A 19869-nucleotide genomic window follows, 5' to 3' on the forward strand; every position below is an offset into this window, starting at 1 on the left:
TGTCCCATAACTCTTTTATGGGAGTCCTCAGGAAAAATGTTCTAATGAAGCCAGTGTTGGCTGCCTTTTGCCCCCTCTGCACCGAAGCCAGTGTTCTTGGTCATGCTTTTTATGCACTGTATTTTATTGAAATCACAGCCTGTGAGACATTAATGATAGTTAAATAAAAACAGAATAATCTAATGAAATACGAGGAATGACTCACTGCAGGACAATAAATTATATTTCATTATCAGCACTGAATTGGTCACTCATAACAAAGATATTCTCAAAGGAGAACTCTGCCCTTTGTGGAGTTGTGTTCTGCTCCATTACCTGCTCAAAGAGGAAAAGATATTCAATGCTGTCCACTGATATGCTGTCAGCATCCAACAGGCAGTAGAGCTTGAAACACAGTTTCCATTGGGATTTAGACTCTGACTCTTTGGTGGAGAAGCTGAACAGAAGAGGGACAGAGAGGGTTAGAAAGCTGGGACAGAAAACAAATATATTAATATACTAATGGTATACCAAGAATCTTACGCCTAGATGTTAATATGTTACAAGATACCGCCTCCCCAATATTGTTGTTTAGTAACTCTGTGGTTTGCTGATCTTCATGTTTACTCTGTCACTCAACACTGTGAGGATACAGACACTATCGCCTACTAAAAAAAAAAAAAAAAAAAAACACAGATCCCTTTTATTCCAGCTGGATGCCTTATCGTTTCATTTGAGACTTTGCCTTGTACTACCAAATGACATCAGCTTCACCTTGGCTATCCAGACAGACATAGTGATACAAGTCCAGTTTCCCAACAGGGTGTCATGTTTGACCAATAAGACCAGACAAGGTCACCAGTTATCAAGGATACTGGATAATGTTCAGCATGGGAATTGGACAACTGAAGATAAATACACAATCCACCGCTCTGTTTCACATTCTTCTAATGAGTGACAAATAGCTCAGACTCCTGGCTGACTCAGACTCGGTTTTATTGTGTCTGACTTCCTTGCGGCGTCTGCCTGTTTTACAGGATGATGACTGACGTTTACTTTTCGAACCTGGTCAGGATGTCTGCGATCAGAGCGCTCCCTGCGACCGGCTGCTCCCACAGTGCGTTCTGCTCGTACAGTGCAAATGTGTTTTTGCTCTCTTGCAGGCCGAGCTTCTCCTGCATCCTTCGCACCACCTGTTGAACGACAGGGGGGGAAGTTGGTTGAAAAGACAGGTGGACACACAGATGGTTAGACATTAAGAGTGAAAAACAGAAAGGGCAGAAATGCATTTTCTGTGATTATCATGGCTTAGCAGTATGACTAGACTCTAGACAGACTAAGAAATTTGGAACAGGAGCATGTGAGAAGTTGACAGACTGCCCAAACCTCATTGGCTGTAGTGTGTGAGCTGATGTAGAGCTGGCAGGATCCGGGGCCAGGATAGTGCACAGTGCACAACATCTCCTGCCTGCTCATAAGCATCTGGATCTCCTCCCAGGATGGCACACACTCCCGACACTTGGTCTTCTCCAGAGCCTCGCTGATGAATGATGCATAGTTATCCATCTCAGACTCGGGACTCTGGCTCTGGATCCTGCAAGGAAAAGTGAAAGGGGTGGATAAGTATTAAGAGTGTGTGTGTGTGTGTGCGTGCGTGCGCGTGTGCAAGCACATTCAGATTTGCTACATATTTTCCAGCAAAATTAAAGAGCTCAATACATAAAAGGGTGAACTTGTTAATGATCGTGATGTTAACAGTGACTCAAAGTCTGTAAGGTGTTATGCCATGATTATGGACTTTGCGTCATCCTTCTGATTCAAGTGAGTTCTTTATTTTCTTTGGGTTGGCAATGCTAGAAAGTCAATGAGGCGAAGAATGACAAATGTTCTCACTTTAGCTCTTAGGGACTTAAAAGGCTCAACATCCCTCAATCCTTCAAAGAAAAGGAAAACGGCAAAGAAAACATGTTTGACTTTGGGTAGCACACGAAACAGGAAAAGGTGTTTCCGCTCCTGTGAACCAGAGTGACCTGCCACTTCCTCCCAGTGGAGCGTCCGGGAGCAGTAGGTGAGCGTGTGCGTGCACGTGTGTGTGCGTGTGATGATGTTTTAAATGAGGGGACACAAAGGCAAGCGGGCAACACGCTGAAATCCTTACACACTTTGTGGAGTGTGAAAGGTGTGAAATATAACCCGATGGAGTTATGAGCTCAGCCTTGTGTAAACACAGAGGGAAAAATAGGAAGGAAACAATTATACTGTGATGTTCGTCCCAAAATACACAAAACAGGAGGACAGAGGGAGGCGAACAAGAGGGCCTCAAACATTCTGCCAGACAGAGAGAGGCCCTCTCATTCCCTCCGATGTCTCGCTCTCTCATAACTATATGGCCACAGGGTGGGATTTGTCCTGCAGAAACATAATTAGGAATGTTCCACTGAGTCTGTGTGATCCCTCCTATACTCTTCTCTTTTCACCCCTCTCTGCTCTTTCCTCCTTTCTTGCCCCCCCACCCCCCCCCACCACCCCCCTCCTCTTCTGCTGTCTTTCTTCTGGCCTATTCTCCCTGACAGCAGACATTCCCTGGGGGTTTCTCAGGGCACTGGGGGAGTGGAGGAGGGTTTCTGGGCCCACTGCCCAGCTCCAGTCTTAGCTCTGCCCAGCTGCAGCCTCAGCACTGATCCACAGAGTGAGAGAGTGCGTGAGAGCGATGGCAAGAAGTATCAAAACACACAGGCAGTGAGTTCCCCCAGCATTATGAATTGCCATTGCATGCAACTGTTCCATTAGCTAGAGGGCGATTCCCAGTACAGACATATGTATAGATAGAAAACTGTAGTGGTTTGATGGCATGGCGTAAAACAGAAAATCTAGAGCAAGAGATTAGCACCGCTAATAACTTAGATTAGCATGCTTGACAGAGGGGCTAATTCAGACCTGCAAATCCAGCCCTAAAACACTGGATCTGTCTGGGGGAACACGCTAACAATGTGAAGGCATATCACGCTACTATATCTAAACTTAGGGATGCTGGCGCCTGCTTTTTGTCCTCTGTCTAGACCCCAGGTTTTCCCTGCTACTACTACACTGGATCACCTTCATCTCCAAGTATTCATTCTGTTCCCACCCCCACCCCACCCCACCCCACCCCACTCTCCCCCATCACCAGCAACTGAATACTTGTCTGATATCCCATTCATATCAGACCAGGATGGCGTCTTGTTGCTACAACTTGTGTTCACGTAAAACTGATTTCACAAATTTAAAATAAACACTGTGATATTACGTCAGGGAGAGAGTTGATTGTATTACCGTTACAGTTTCTATTACCTTTAACTGTCAACATTCACTGCAGGGTTTTCCACCTGTCTTCCACAAGTCATGTTTCCCAGTGAGAAATCAGAGCCAGCAAAAACAAGAAAAATCCATGTATTTTCCTTGTAATTACAAGTAGGAGATGATGTGACGTGAAAAGTCAGGAGGGTTTATTTGTGCTAAGTGAAACATGTATTAATACAACTTGAATGTAGCACATGCTGCATTACTATTATATTGTAAAAGCAAAAACTACAAGCTTCATACATGAAAGTAGACTTCATGTCAGCTGACAGGTCATACACCTGAGGTCTGGTGTCTGATTTTCCATACTATGCAGAAAAATATATTGCAATGAGGTAGTATATTCATGTGAGATGAATCATTTTAATTACATACCGCAACTGCAATACAATCATAGTACCTTACTTCTAAGTGGATTTTTCGATTTTGCCCTAGGTATCCTGTGTGTGAATCTCACCTCTTGAGGTGGAATCGCAGATACTTGAGCACGGTAGGCCCAGGCAGGAAGGTGCAGCTCATACATGTGAGAAGCTGCCAGTAGCGGAGGTGTGCAGCAGTGTACGGGGCAGGCGTGTAGCTGGTCTGCTTCACTAGCTGGCAGTACACCTCGTCGCGGAGGGGCCGCAGGTCCAGGCAGGTCTGCAGCACGCCCTGGATGATGGGAACTGGATCCCGTGCCGACTCTAGCTGCTGCAGGCAGTTGAAGAGCTTCACGGCCTCCTCACGCACCGAGCCATAGCCTTTGCCGCTGTGGTCTGGGTAGAAGGAAGAGGAACAGTGCAATATTGTGTTATGTTATTTTTCTTAACCTCTCCCGGATCAGTATGATGCTAAAATTATGTCATGTAAACATCACAGAGTTGCAGCAAAACTTCATGTTGCAATACAACAATATTTTACATCAGCATCTAGTCAGCAGACTTGCTTCATTTAAGGTTTTTTTTTTTATAATGCTTTTACTGTCAATTGTTATTTTTTTCTTTTGCAAGATTGTTATAGCAACATGTATTGCATTGTGTTTCACACTGCTCTCTATTCAAACAGCAGAGTAATGAAGATTACGCTACTTTTTTCCACTTTGCAATAAGTCCTAGTTGCAGAAAATGGTTACTAACTCCACAGAGATACAGGCGTGAGTGGTCAGTTTCTTATAGATAGCATAAACAACTGTTTATATGGTCAAGAAGTGCATTTTATATATTTCAAAACAGCTTGAATGAAGACTTAGCCAATCAACACTGGGATCCAAAATTTTCAAGCACTTTGTAGTGTTAGTTATCATTTTTACCTGCAACTCCACACATAGTTGATATGATAATGTATGCCATGTACATCTTAAGCACTTACATGTGTGCTCCAGGCTGCCGTAGGGGAAGGGCAGCAGGGGAGCGTACAGAGGACCCTGGGTGTACTTCAGGATTGGGTTGTGCTGGTAGATGTGCTCCACTACCTCTGGGTTGAACTTATTCTCCTGAGGGACACGACGAAAAAAAAAAAAAAAGTCAATAAACTTTCATATTCCTTCAATATGCTTGAAGCCAAGCTGGAAGCGAGTCAGTGAGCGGGGTGATTGAGAATGTGTTTGTCTGTCAGGGGTGACCGGGGTCGATTTGACCAGGGTCACAATTCAGCTCTGGCAACTTTCAAAGCAGCAGGAAGGTCAAGTGATGACCCAGCAAAGCACACCAGCATGACTGACACATTATATTTTATCCGCTGGTGTCAATGAGTTTAGTGTGCGTGTGTTTGTGTCTTTTGCTGCCCATGTGGATAGATGCCTTACAGCGGTACAGATGGCTTCCATGCTACTGCCCTCCAGCACCTGTTGCTCATTAGTAACGTTGCCACTGCTCTGGCTCTCTCCTGCCTCTGCAAACCCCCCCCCCCCACCCCAAACCCGCCACCCTTTCTCTCTGGCTACAAGACAAGCCTGCTTTCCCCCTCCTTAGTGGGGCAAAGTTGACACATTCTTCCGAAGTGTTTGGTGCACACTGGTGACAGGTTTGTCTGTTTGAACTGTGGGAATGAGATGCTCTGTGGGCCACGTGCAGCGAGATACAGCACCACAACATCCCAGATGATATTCATACGCTGCACATACATGATTAGGCCCATAGACTGTCTCTCATTCCCTTTGGTCTTCTCCTGCCATATGCATTCTCGAACCATTCCAGGTTTTACAACTCTGGTATTGTTTTCATAGTTTTGTCCATCCTTACAATAATGAATAACGTTGTGCTCACTGAAGTAATAGCAAGAGTCAGAGGCCTGACTGCACGTTTCTTGCCAAATCAGATATCTTTTTAGCAATGCTGCTGCATTGCAGCAATTAACTTAGGTAAGTACAATGTTATTACTACAGATCAGAGGGATGGCCTGACAGAAGCTGTAATAAACTGCAAGTGACTTGGGTAAGTAGAGTGTTATTACTACAGATCAGAAGGATGGCCTGGAACAAGTTGTAATAAAGTGGAATTATCTTATAATTGTAACGTGTGAGATTTTAAATAGAGCAGTTTAACCATCTAATCTATTCTTCAGATCCTCTCTCCATTTTTCTCTCTTTCACACATGGCCTCTGGCTGTAGGTCCAAGGCTAAAACTGCAATCGTTGCTCTCCTTTGTGTCTGTGGCTGGGACATGAATCTATGCTTCAAAGATAAGCGATCAGTCCTGTTCACACAAAGCCTCCTCTGTTCATTCTCTCCTTGATTTTTGCAGCAGCGGTCCTAATCTCACACTCGAGAGGGGAAAATGCCTCGCCTATTTGAGAAAGCGTGCCTGTGTGTAAAGGTGAGAGAAAGAGAGAAAGCAACAGACTGAGGGAGACTGTTTTTTAGACTTTAGAAGAATTTTCAAGGGGAAAGACCAAAACAATGAATGAACAGCACTTTAAAAGCAGGCCCCTTCTGTTCCTCCAAAATATAAGCTCGGCCCCTCTTGGTGAAGCAGACAGGGGCAGACGGAGGCAAGCAGATTAACCACTTTCTTTGAGATTAGAGACTTGAGTTGGGAGATTACGGAGACAGGAGGCCAGGCAAAGGACTGCTTATCTGGCCCTGCTGCTTCACGCCAAGCCCTCTTCCACCTCCTCTGCCAAAACTGCTCCTCTCTTCACTGCAGGCGCAGACTGATGCAAGACAAGTCATCTGTCTGCTCAATGAGATTCCTGCATGCTGTGTTCTCTAGCAACCCCTGGTCTAAAAATATGGCTGCCCCTTATAAAAATACACTTCACTCTCCGTCCACGTGAGAGGGTTGAGCAAAAAGCATCCTTTAAAAATCACACGAATCCAAATGACTGGAAATACCTTTATCTTGAAATGACCTTTCTGCTTCAGGTTTGGTACTTTGACTCTGTTATTATAGGGAATGTCCTGTCCCAGTGTGGTGGAATAAGATGAGGTCATTCAAAAGAGAAAGGCAAGCAGAGGAAACTTTGGACTCCTGGCCCAATGTGGCCGTGTGGTTTCCATAGTAACAGAGCAGGGGGGAATAATGTGTAGCCCGGCAGCCGTTTGTGTTTGGTGGCTCTTATCACAGGTAGTTTGGCAGCAACCATGTGTATATGTATTTGTGTGTGTGTGTGTGTGTGTGTGTGCTGTATGGCCCACCTCGATGTCTCGGATCAGGAGCTGCGTTGGTGTTTCCACGGGTGCTTTGGTATCAATGATTTTCTGGATGGCACATGCCCAGTGCACAGCCTCGTTGAAGTGCTTGGTGTACAGCCTGTAGCAGTGTTTCCGCCCGTATACTGTAATGCTCCAGTAGCCTGAAAGAAACACACAAACAACATATTATATGATTGACACATGTAATAAACGGCATTGCTGCACCTACTCTGAGAGTGAAATGTTCTCTGCACGGGACACCCCCTGCATATCTGGCGTGACTCCCACTCCCTTACTTCCGCTCTCGGTTTCACTGAGGATCAAAGGTCAGCCTGAGAGGAACCTCAGACCACGCCAAAACCAAACAAGAACAGTTATTCTACAGATGAGTTAGGACACAAGTGTTAAACCCCTCAGTAAGTCTCCTCTTGGACAACCTGCAATAAAAGTGAAAAAAGGCGTGCTTCCTCCTTGTGCAGAGGAAGTATTAGACATACCCCAGGCAGCCTGGCCTGATCTGCAGCCCCACGGCTGTTATCAGGCTTTCCTGTTACGTGACTTGGCACCATATCCTTCTTTGTTGGGTTCTTGGTGAAGTACAAACCCAAAATAAAGAGGTTTTACAACATTTCCTACTTTGAACCAGTTTGGTGCCTTGATATTAGCTTGACCATAAAGGGGCAATGATGCAAAAGATGGAACCCTTAATGGGAACTAGTATTTCATGATAACAACCAGTAAACACACACAGAGGAAGTAAATATTTCATACAACTCTTATGTGACAAATTTCTCAGTGCCTTAGGAGGAACACAAAGATATACAGTAGTGAAACGGTCTTGTGACAAAGCCACTGTTGAAAGTGTACTTCTGACCAAAAAAGTCCCCTGGCATATTGAGTTAATAAGAGCTATGTTTGAGTTTGGGTTTATACAACAGTTGCGACATTTTAAGTGGTTTGGTGAAGTTAGCAAGACATAATCCCTTCCATTGATCGACAGGCAGACTGATGTAGACAGATGTCGACATGTTTGAGTAATACAGAGACTCAAAAAGGACAAGTCATCCCTGTGTCTCTTCCCATACAGCGGACTTTCCTCTTTCTTCTTTATTCTCTAGGTCTTTGGTTTCTTTCATCCCAGAAAGGGAAGGGGGTTGTCCCCACTGATTACTCAGATGTTACGCTTCTAGACCAACCTTGAGTAACGTTATGGATGAAACACTGCTGGGGCTTCCCAAACTTACTCAGAATTACAGTGCTCATGGGAAGGAAAAGAGGACCACAAGAGGTCACGTACCTATCAAAAAACCCAAAGCGACTTCCTAGGAATTTTTGAAAATGTCCAATCACTACACCACATAGGGAATTAACACATGTCTTACCGGACTCCAGAGGGATTACCGGCAAATATAAATGGGGTTGAGTCAGCTATGCATCAGCCCATCTGTGTATGCTTATACGACTGTGTCGCTCACCCGTCTCCTTGTAGGTCTGCTTGTCTGGCCAGATGACAGAGCAGAGGTTGGTGAGGACCAGCGTGCCCAGTCTGCGGGCTCCTTTCTCTGGTCCGCTGTAGTAGTCGAGGGAGTCTTGGCTCAGCACAAACCAGTACCGCCGCTGCTTGATCCAGTTGCCTCGCACCTCCCGCAACAGCCATCCTTTAATAAGATACAGAAACATGCATCATAAGACAAATAAATGCCAGGATTAGCCCCGTACATTACAAGGGCTATGTAGTGAAAGTTTTCTATACTAGTGTGGATTGCAGTTTCTGTGCCAATATCAAAATTATTATTATTTTAAGAAATGTAGACATGGTTTTCTACACAACCTTTTTATTACTTAACAAAGGAAGCCAAGGTTAGTGCAATTTACAACATTTATTGCAACATGTTTAGAGAATCAGATGGCCTGAGTATCACCTTGGGGTATGTTAATCACGAAAATGCTTTTACAATACTTTCTGGCACTCCTTGTATTGTGCCATCAGACCAAGACTAATCAAAGCCCTGCCCTTGAAAGGTCTGGGCGGTAGGTAGGCTAGTCATGGAGCTACAAAATCAGCGCTGTGCACCATGTCTTCACTAAGAATAATCCCCAAGGCATGTAATTGTCCATAAAGTTTGTAGCAGTCTGTATGTGACTGCCTTGTTGGGGTAAATGCTAGGGGATAAAAATACAGCCAGCTAATGGCATAGGCATTAAAGCCTGCATGCAGCCTACATAATTACCACTTTGGGGGTTGACAGAGTGAGAAAAAGAGAAAAGGAGAGAGAGAAAGAGAGGGAAAGAGAGGTACTGGAACAGTGTGACAGAGAGAGAGACAGTAAAGCAGACATGCTTTCAGCCAGCTCATAGGCATGCACGTTGGTCTTGCCAGGTCTGGCTCTACAATGCAAGATTGTTGCGTTCCCAAAGTCCTGAGGGTTTTGAAAAGGCTGCAATAGCCCAGATCCACTGTTCCCAAACAGCAGTGAAGGTATGTGTGCAAATTGTTTCTAATAAATATATAATCTCTGAGTAGATAAATAAACTAGCTTGGCAGGGCTCTGTCTAGATGCTGCCTGGAGATTGAAGAGTCCTGGTAGGGGGGTCAGAGTTCATCCAGAGGGCTGACTGAGAGGCTGGCGAAGGATTGTAGCGGGCCACCTGGATGTTAGGCTGGGTGGGACTATCTGTGGGGGCAGGGCACTGCTACATACTGGCAGTGTGCCACTTGTGGGATCGCTGTGCCTGTGTGTGCATATGGTTTGTGCATGTATATTTGAGAGCGGCTTTTAAAGAAACAATTAGGCAATGTACCTTCAGCTCCTTGCCCTGTGAAACGGCAATGACGCAGCACCAGCATCACAGCTTCCTCTGTGGTTAGCAAGCTGCGTGCCACCTGTCAGCCAGCTCTCACTTTGCCTGCATCTTCCTTCTCTCTGCTTCGACTCTCTTCCTATTTACTTTCATTGCCCCCATTTCTCTTCTCTCCCTGTTTTACTTGCCTCAAAGTGGTTTTCCCAGGCAGTGCAAAGCTTCCACTGCCTCACTGCTACTCCAAAATAAAAATAAAGAGAGAGGAGGGGGTGAAGGCTCAGCCTCTCAAGCAATGTCTCCTGTTTGAGAATGCTTCTATATGATATAAGTGCCAGGTTTGAACCCACCATAAAGCCACCCAATATAGCCCAAAGTAAAAACCATGGAGGTACTTAACACCACATCAGAAGGGGGCAGCATCAAAACCCAACGTAAAACGATAAATAAAAACCATGAGGTAAGTCAGGCTGAGCTTGCTGACAGACTCAATGTGAAATGGGGGGTGCAGACAAGCTGACTGGGTGCGAGACATGGAGAGAAGGGCATGCCTGCTACCCTGACGCCAAGAGACACGGGACGTCCCACAGATGCTGCTCTTTTTTTGGGAACTTAAATCAGTGTGATAAGAAAAGGAAAAGGAGAGAGACAAAGAGAAAGAGAGAAGGAGAAGCAGAGTTTTGGGACCCCCTGTAAGCCCCTCCCATGGTCCCCCATCTGGATCCCATCTCTGTGGCCTGCTAATGCCTCCCCTGGGGGCCACGGCTCGCCCTTAATTTGTTTCATTTGTGACCTCTGACCCCCAATGCCCTGCCCCCTCAAACACAGCTTGAGCAAACAATCTCTCTCTGTGCATTTTCATCTCTTTACTGCAAGTCTCCTGTCATTTTCTGAGTACTGACTGTTTGTTTCCTGGATCTTAACATATTATAAAAGGCGTATAATGTTATTTCATTACAACATTGCAATAAAAAGACAGCTCACTTCAAAGGTCAATCCTAGAATCTATGTCATGCATACATGAGTCAGTAATATACTCTAAAAATCAGGCAGAAATTGATGAAAACACGTTTTACATTAAAACTAATGATGACCAAATATCGCTGGCCTGCTAATGTTGTTAGCTGGCTGTTCAAGAATTTTAACAATGTAAATTACTACCAATATGGAATAACATTTTAAATCCTTTGTACATTAAGTAATATTTGAAGTAAAGGAAGACATATTTGCATTTTAGACATTCTGAATCAGAACATCACATATTTAATTGAGCTTTACATTTATGTAAAAGCAACTTAGAACTAAACTCGTTTTCCCCTTCTAGATCAAACCAGACCCAGACAGATTCAGCTGCAGTTTACTGGAGCATGAGAAGATCTGGATCATGTGAGGAGCGGTTCATTTTTTACTGTAAATCAACAAAGGTATGTCAATAAACCAATGTCAACATCTCTTTCTGTCACCACTCCATGGGTTTTACAATTCATCCTCCCCTCATCAGTCACTATTTACAATGTTGGTGGCCTATTTTAGATACTGGGCCAATATTCACCCCATGTAGCCTCAGGGTACCCTGCTGAAAAAAAAAAGAAGAAAAAAAAACATACCAAACAAGAGGAAAGGCTCTAATGGAGGTACTCTTGAAAACATATCCTTGTGCAGCACACAGAAAGAAATAAGAGGGATTATCTAATGCCCTGAGGTGCCCTGCTGTGGTGGCTGTAATAGTGTGTAATAGTGTGGTCGGTTTAAAGGATGGGGGGGGGGGGGGGGGGCGTCGTGCAAAAGCTGAAATCCCAAGTGACAGTGTAATCAGTGGCCTAAGGAAGGTAAGCTGTCCTATGTTTTGGAGGGAAAGTGCCTCCCTGCTCTTCTCTTCCAAAGTGAGACAGGGACAGAGAGGGTACAGCAACGAGGGAGGGGCACTAGCCAAGAGTGCATGGTAACTGCTGTCAGAATTAGGCAATCTGACTGCCGCCATTCCAAACAGGACGTAACTTATCCAAGTGCTGGCATTTTATTGCTCTCCCTTGCAGAAGCGGGCCAAGAAAAAAAGGAAAGAAAAAAAAAATCATACAGAAATAACCTATGAGATCATTCCTCAAAAGCATCAGACACGCAAGACGGCGCTCCTGATGCCAGTAGCTATCCTTACATGAACACACACAGAGCAGGGTGAGAGTGGGAGCAGCTGTGGGCCACATGTGGCCAGAGAAGAGTTGGCTAAAGGGTGACAGAGCAGCATGAAGTTGTGACAGTACTTATTAGAGGACAATTAGGGTACTGAAATATATGCTAAACTTAATGAGACGGATAGCACCAAGCTAGCCCTGCAAGAAGTTATTTATTAAGAACAAAGTAGGGCTGCAGCTAAAGATTATTTTCATTTTTGATGCATCTACACATTATTATTTTTTTGATTTATCAGTTTGCAAGAGCTCAAGGTGACATCTTGAAATCACTCCTTCAGTCTGACCAACAGTCCAAAATGCAAAGGTATCAGTTTGCATCAGTATAAAACAAAAAAAAAGGAACCAGTGAGCGTTTCTCATATTTGTTTAAAGGATCAATCAATAATCAAAACTTTTGTGCATGAATTTTCTGTCAACTGACTGACTGATTGATCTGTTACTCATTTCAGCAGAATAATGATGCTCACTATAATCAAATGACCGAGTATAATGCGTCGTGTTTGTTGTGTGAGTCAGACTCACCTTTGACCAGCAGTTCAGGTTCTTCCTCCAGGCCCATTTTATTCTTCTCAATGATTAGGCTCTTCATCTCGTCAGAGACCTCTGAGACGGTGTGCCTGTGTTGAAGAGCAGACAGAGAATGTAAATAACTCTGCTTCCCTCTCAACTCAAGTCTTCCCCTGACTACTCCCTCCTATTGGATAACTAATTGGCCCAGAGACACACAGTTGGCTGTGAAGCCCCCCCATGTGACACTGCGCCAACTACAAGCCACTCTGATACTCTTAGGTGGGGGTCACGCAGGGGGGACTGGAAGAAGTTCCATGAATATCTGTCCTCCCGCGTTCTCCCACTTTCCCTTCCTAGCAGCACGCAAGCACACAAACACACACTGTTACATACCACGCCACTGTGGACAGCTCGTCTCTCTTTTATCACTTTGGCTGGCGAGCCGGGTGAGCGACTGAAAATAAACGTGACAGAGCGACGCCGGCCTGACTCCCAGCCAGCCAGCTCACGCTGGTCAGAGGAAGGCAGAAGGTTCAAGAGGTCACAGCCTTGAATAGTTAAAACCATAAACATCAAAAACATCTGTAAATCTGCTGAACCACTGTTCTTTCTTTCCTGCTTTAATGCCTCACTATCACATATACAGCTACCACCACACTTCAGCATTTGATTGGGCAATACTGTGGACAAACACAGACATTGTTATCTCAGGCCAAGGCCCATTTCCAGTCTATTAGATTGTTTAGAGGTTTTATCTGTCCTCATTTATTTATCTAATTACTCGTTTATTTTCTCTATTTCCTGGGTCTAACTAGCATGTGAGGTATACAAGTGACAAACCCCTCCTTCCTTCCTGTCCTCCGCCTCCTGGGATCACTGCTCAGGAAATGAATCTAGCCCTCCCTCCCAGGCATATTTGGCCTCCAGTTACCTAAACCTTCGCCAGCTGATTTATGTTCTTATTGATCTGATAATTCTGGAAGGTTCCTCCTCACGGAAGACGGCAGTCATCAATGAGTCTGAATATAGCCTTATCTGCTTTGACTCAACTTACATGACTGCAGAGGCCATTTCCTGTCTTTCTGTGTGTGCTGACCCGATCCTGCCTATACCATGGTTTATCCAATTGACCCTTTACTTTCAAACGGTGCCTACTATGCATACAATGTGTTCCCTTTATGACACGTATTTGTAGTGGTGGAGCCTTACCAAATGACATCAATCTCTAAATTAAGCTTATGTTCAGACTCAGTGAAACTCTATATTGTGCGCCAGTTTTTCTGTATGTGTGTACGAACTGGTCCAGGGCATCACCAGAAAGCAGAAGTGAGAAGGAGAGAGTCAGGATTCTGTCACATTATATTCTGTCAGGCTGTATAACTAAGCCCACTCGCCTGCTACAGCAGCAGCTTTCGGAGACCTCTGACAGTCCCTGCATCCACAGTCCCCGCTTAAAAGGCATTAAAGTAAACACAGAAATGTGAGGACGTCACTTATTTGAGGTTGTTAATAATCCCTGCTACATAACGGACACATGCACGCAGACAGAGTGTTAGTCTATATGCAGCCCAAATGGGACGGGGATTAGATCTATAGAAAAACTACGCCCAGACAGGAGAATATAGCCTCATGTGCACAGCGGGGTTGTTTATATTCAATGACTTGGATTATTGTGTACTATATCTGTGATGGGCTTGCATCCAAAATGTCAAGAGCGATATAAAAAAAGAGCATTCTTATACTTTGTTTTGGCTTTAATGCAGTGATGTTCAGGATTAAGCCATTTGTAAATCCTTTGATAGGTTTGGGTGTTCAGCTTTCACCAAGTTCTTAGAAACCATTAGTTCATTTCAAAGCGGTGATTAACAAAAATCAGGTTATACTGTAGTTTCAGATAGTTTTTCAGATTAATTTGAAAAGTATTGATTGAAAAGAAAGGTCCCATAATACATATTGGGTATGTCAACTATGCAAAACACAGTTTATGCTTACATCTAGCAATTGGTAGGTGTAAATAAACTATATGTGAACTATAGTTTTTATGCTGCAATCCATTTTAATTTTGTAGTAAGGAAATCTCAAATTAGTATAAAGTAATATTATGACTCAGCCTAATCCGAAGTTATGAGCAACGGATGTAACAGTCAAGCAAGATATGAACCATAGCACTAAAGAGGTGACTTTCAATTCTACAGTTTATTCTACAAGAAATGATGTGGTGCACATGGCAGTCCATCTTGAAAGAACGTTCAAATATATCAACTTTGACTCTTATGTCTGCAGATTTCTAAGAAATGTGGGCATTTTGCCATGCTAGCACAGACAGAATTCTGGCTTTCTGCCCCTAACCGGTCTGTCCCCATCTATAACTTGAACTATTTTATAAGTCAACTTCACCGCATCTCATAGGTCATGTAAAGAGGAAGGAGGGAGGAGGAGGAGGAAGCACAGGTCCAAACCCAGGATTTGACCTTTGGCAGCACAAACTAGCCTGACCTTCAATTTAAATGCTGGCTTGGCAGCGTCATTTTGACCATTGTGTCCAAAAACCCAGGCTAATGTCCAAAATCTCCCTTTGAGACTGTCTGGAAACCCCAACAGCGTAATGCTGCCTCCACAACAAAATCTGTTTAGTGTCTCATCATAAAAACCGTTGCTGTTATAACGAGACATTTCTCATAATATAACGAGATTCTTCCTTTCTCTCTTCCACATAACATTTCTCACATTATTGCAATTTACCAACTTATTATTTAAGCTCTAACTTTTGTCAACTTTTGGTATGATGTTATAAAAAGTAAAAGATGCAACCGCACACACACAAACCACATACATAGTGCATAGCTCTCTGTAGTTACTGAACAAAAACTGTAACTCAATAACAGGTACAGGCTTGATTCAAACAAACCTGATGGAAAAATAGATTATAAAACGATGTGATTTCTTCAGCTGAGGAAATTATGTGCAACCAAGCAGACTAATACATTTCTCAGTAACATTACAGTACAGAACAGGTAATGGTTCTTCCCGAGGCAACCGAATTATGTAAAACAGGTTATTTTCTTCAATGTCATTGGGGTAAAGTGTGACAAGGCTTTGACTGGATCTTTTTCCTCACCATAACAACATGTACAATGTTTTTTTGTCATAACAACAAACCGACTTGTCTATGAAGTGTTGCCTCAGTTGTCCAGGTCATAGGACACCTGAAGTGCAAAGAGAAAATCAATTGGATTTGCTTTGTTCTAGTCTTTCAAATGTTTCACCAATCATCCGATAGGCTTTGAGGATTGAACCAGAACAGACACAATAACATGGTTTCATACGCAGCCAGAGAAACCTTCTTTTAAGTCTTCTGGTGTGTCTCAAGCCTTACACACACTTGGAACTTGTCACTGAAACTCAGCATGACATTCAGTCTAAACTGTCTTTCTAGTCACACTCTGATCTATGGTGCACCAAAATAAAAGATGTGCTGACAAATAATTCATGTTGTACAGCTTGGGGCAAATGTTTGTGCACTGTTGATGTGGGGGCTTTGACTCTCCACAGCTGTCCAGCAGCCTTACAACCCCCACCTCCACTCAACCCCCCCCTCTCCCTCCCAGCCTCTGCGTGCTACCGCCCCCACATTCCCAGAAGCCCCAGCAGAGGCTGTGACGGTGGGGCCTTTAGTGGGCAACTTCCTGTGGAGTGCAGGAAACAATTTGACATGGGGATTAGACGGCACGGAGAATAGAGAGAGTGCACATCTACAGACAGCACCTCTCCCCCTCTCTCTTGCCCTCCCCTTGTGGACTAAACATCAGCTACTGCATAGGGAGGAACAGAGGAGGTACATCAGTTTAAATGTCACACCACCCAACTGTTGAAACTGGTCATGTGTTGAAAATCAAGGTATTTCTTCCGCCTTGTGTTAAGAGTCTCGACTGAGATGAAAACACTGTACAGTAGTTTTTCTTTCACAAGCATTGACAAGTTTTTGAGAAAAGTGCAAGTGCAACCTCGGTAACAGGCAAAATACCTTTGCAATGATTTGTTTATGAAAGTGAAGAGGGAAATGTCCACAGCCTCCCTCCCAGATTGCATAGGTCAGCTTAGACCAGCAAACTACCCCACAGCGTGAGAGAGAGGGAAGTTGTGAAATTAAAAATCAGAAAGGGAGAAATATGGTTAAAAATAAAAAAAGACTTCCCTATAGAAACCCACAAACCATATCCTACGATACATCTAGAGCATGCATTAAGATCCTGCACAGTCATGCAAGTATAAATGTTCTTTAGCCTTTGTACAAAAGTGAGAAACTTTGTGTGGTGCAAAGAGGAAGAGGAAGAAAAAAAAAAATCACATCAAGGTATCTAGCATGAGCATATAACACCAGGCCAACTGTCACATACAATAACTTCTGGTATTGATGAACTCTTTCCTTCTACCTCTTCAAAACAAGACTTTTTTTTTTTAACAAGGCCTAGTTACTTGGTATTGTCAAGTATGACACATGTTGACAGTCTAATGGATTAAAAATTGCTATTCAATCCCAAAAATATATCTTAGTACATACACAGTATAACGGTATATCATTAAATAATGCTCTTAAAAGCACTAATGACACTTTAATATACAACTACTGGGTTATTAATGGCCCTGCGTACGCACACAGGTATTTTTAGGTCAAATTTGGCTAACCCCTGCTCAGTTGGGTGGGGATTTATTCGTGGTTACATGAGTGATCGAGGTTTAAGTTGTTCCGCCCTAACAGGTGCAACAGAACTAACAAGAGAGTCAGGCAAATGTCAGTCAAGTGCAGCCTTACACACCCACACTTTCTTGAAAGGTCTAATCAGCCACAATAAGTGCAAACACCTTCGTGGCTTTGTGGCTTTTCTTTATCAACATGAAGCAATTAATTCTAATGCCACTGTACTCAAGGCTAGCTACAACAGTACAACCTCAATACTTGAAGATATTGTGCCAGCCCCGACGGTGCTCTGTCTTCCACTGTCATTATGTGATGAGCACAATTTCCAGTAAGCATTTCAGATCGACTCAAATCAACAGCAGGTCATCACAACTAATGAGCATATTGTCTGCAGTCCTTTCATGGTGACAATGACGGTGACACACTCAAATTCACCAAATATGAGCAGCACGATGAGTTGATTAGTTTGTGTCTGGTCGTGGCCGCTGGAGCGATCAGTAATTGATTTCAGTCCAGGGTCTAATCAAAACGCAGAGACGCTAATTAAAGTTAGAAAAGTAGTGTCCTTGCTCTCGGGCTTGGATGACCGCAGTGGAAACAGCAGAGACATGTTCCAGCATACAAAGTGGGTCCTTGTGACCACGAGGAAATGCACGGTTGCAAAAATGACCCTTGCACGGATGTGTCACAGATTTATCTGATGGATGAAAAACACAGATGAGTCCAAAAAGGCATTCAAACAAATGAACTCAAACCGGCTGCTTTTTTTTTTTTTGTTAACGTCCTGTTCCATTATGGCTCATGTACTGTACATGACAGCCATACATTAAGTTAGTTTATTAGATGATTAGAAGCACAGAGGAAAAAGAACACTATCTGAGACAACATTAATAAAAAATACAGGGGGGTCATACTGTAGCACTAAATAATCAGTTTCTCTTTATAGAAATCCATTCCTCTCTCTCGAGTCCCTATCCCCTCCCCCACAGTGCATGGGCTGACTGCTTGGGCCTCCAGCTGAAGCTGGGCTGGTGGGAAAATGGGAATGTGGTGATTAAGACTGGGCCTATATGACCTCCCAGCTAAAAATACGCTGTTTACTCAAGGCAACTGCCAAGAAACTCTGGACTAGGCAGAGGGGAGAGGAAAAAAGTCATGTTTTGAGAAAGGAGGAGGGGGGGGGTGGGGGTGGTGGTGGTGGGGGGGTTGTGTGTGACAGGAAGTCTGAGTTTGTGACTGAAGGAGAGTGTGTGATCAGCAAGAAATTTCGTGATAGGGAGTTAGAGATTTTTTTTTTTTTTTTTAAAAGTCTGAATGAAGTCGCTCCGGTGGTGAAACTTGATGTGAATTAAAACTTTCTATATTTGCTGATGTTGTAAACAGGGCCAGTTTGTGATGGTTGGATGGTTGGTTGGTTGGACAGACAGGCCGACAGACACTCAGACAGGCAATTACCAGGGGCCCACTTGTTGTGAAGTTTTTCACGCAAACACCCACATGTTTCATGCGTACGCACACAAGTCTCTCTCACACACACATATACATTAAATACATTCTGAAACAGTGGTCTCTTTCAGTCATGAAAGACAGCATACCAGCCCACACACCACACAAAAAAAGACAAAAAAGGGGGGGGGGGGGGCTAATGAGAAAGCAGAGGGAACAAATGGTGAGAAAGAGATGGAGAAGTCCTCAAGTGTTCACTTTCCTTCCGGTACAGTTTGTACTCTGCTCTGCCTCAGCTATGAGAAGGAACTTGAGAGTGAGGAAAGTGGGGATGAAAAAATGGTGATGATGTAAGACAGATCAGAGTGTGAGCACAGCAGGAGAGAACAAGCTGCTTGGCACTTTGCACTGACAGAGACAGACATGAGAATCTTGCATTGTCTTCTTGAAAAGATATGTTCATCGCACACCTTGACTTGAGGCTGCCTGTGACCGAGAGGGGTATGTGCAAACACAAAATCTATTACAGGACAGCTGACATAGGCCAAGATAACATTATCACTTAAAAACTTTGTTTCCTGTCTCTCCAGCTCAGCCTCCGCAGTTTCATTTTTCTTTTCATTTATTTATGTATAAGGACAACACGCATTAATCAACATTTCTGCAAATGTGCCAGTGTTAGCCAGCTGGATAATTTTCAACTGCAGTCCTTTGGAAAAATGTTCTTAACTTATAAAGTGAGAAAATGTACAAAATGAAGACAAGACTCCATAGAGACAGCAACAAAACATCTGTCAGCTTAACAGGCTGTTAATTCGTTTGTTTTAAACATAATAAAATAATGATCAATTGTATTGTAGTATGTTTGATTCACAGTTTGGATGAGTTTGGATTCACAAGTGATAGAATGCATGCTTCATACACCACCATGTCTGATTATAACAACAACACAGGGCTACAATACACAGTCTCATAAAATCAAATCAGCACTTGTAACTGTATTATAAAACATATCTTAGTAACAGTTCATATTTGAAATCGAAAAACAAAACCACCAAAAAACTTTCCACCTTGTGACTGTTGGTACAGAAGAAAATCTGGATTAGCTGGTTCTGCGTCACATTTTTAGAGACATAGCAAGATGTTACTCATATTGTGTCCATGTGTAATTATTGCTCATTACAGTACTATGATAAGAAAAGATAAAGAATTTGACTATGGACTGTTTTGACTGAAGACTCAGAAACGCATAAAATCATACAAATCACAGCACAATCAAATATAGCATCAATGT

At 43.4% G+C, this 19869-nt stretch overlaps 1 protein-coding gene across 1 annotated transcript in view; it reads right to left on the reverse strand.

The window, feature by feature from the left end:
- The window catches only part of plekhh3 (pleckstrin homology, MyTH4 and FERM domain containing H3), a 32972-nt gene that overhangs the window by 4991 nt on the left and 8112 nt on the right, over positions 1-19869 (reverse strand). Inside the window, exons 3-10 of the mRNA XM_044330138.1 lie at positions 12443-12537; positions 8405-8587; positions 6933-7090; positions 4666-4789; positions 3776-4073; positions 1366-1573; positions 1045-1172; positions 316-436 (exon numbers count right to left, since the gene is read on the reverse strand). Coding sequence (XP_044186073.1) covers positions 316-436; positions 1045-1172; positions 1366-1573; positions 3776-4073; positions 4666-4789; positions 6933-7090; positions 8405-8587; positions 12443-12537 — 1315 coding nt within the window. The remainder of the gene's footprint in view (positions 1-315; positions 437-1044; positions 1173-1365; positions 1574-3775; positions 4074-4665; positions 4790-6932; positions 7091-8404; positions 8588-12442; positions 12538-19869) is intronic.

This window comes from Thunnus albacares, chromosome 17 (assembly GCF_914725855.1).
Source record: "Thunnus albacares chromosome 17, fThuAlb1.1, whole genome shotgun sequence".
Taxonomy (NCBI): Eukaryota; Metazoa; Chordata; class Actinopteri; order Scombriformes; family Scombridae; genus Thunnus; species Thunnus albacares.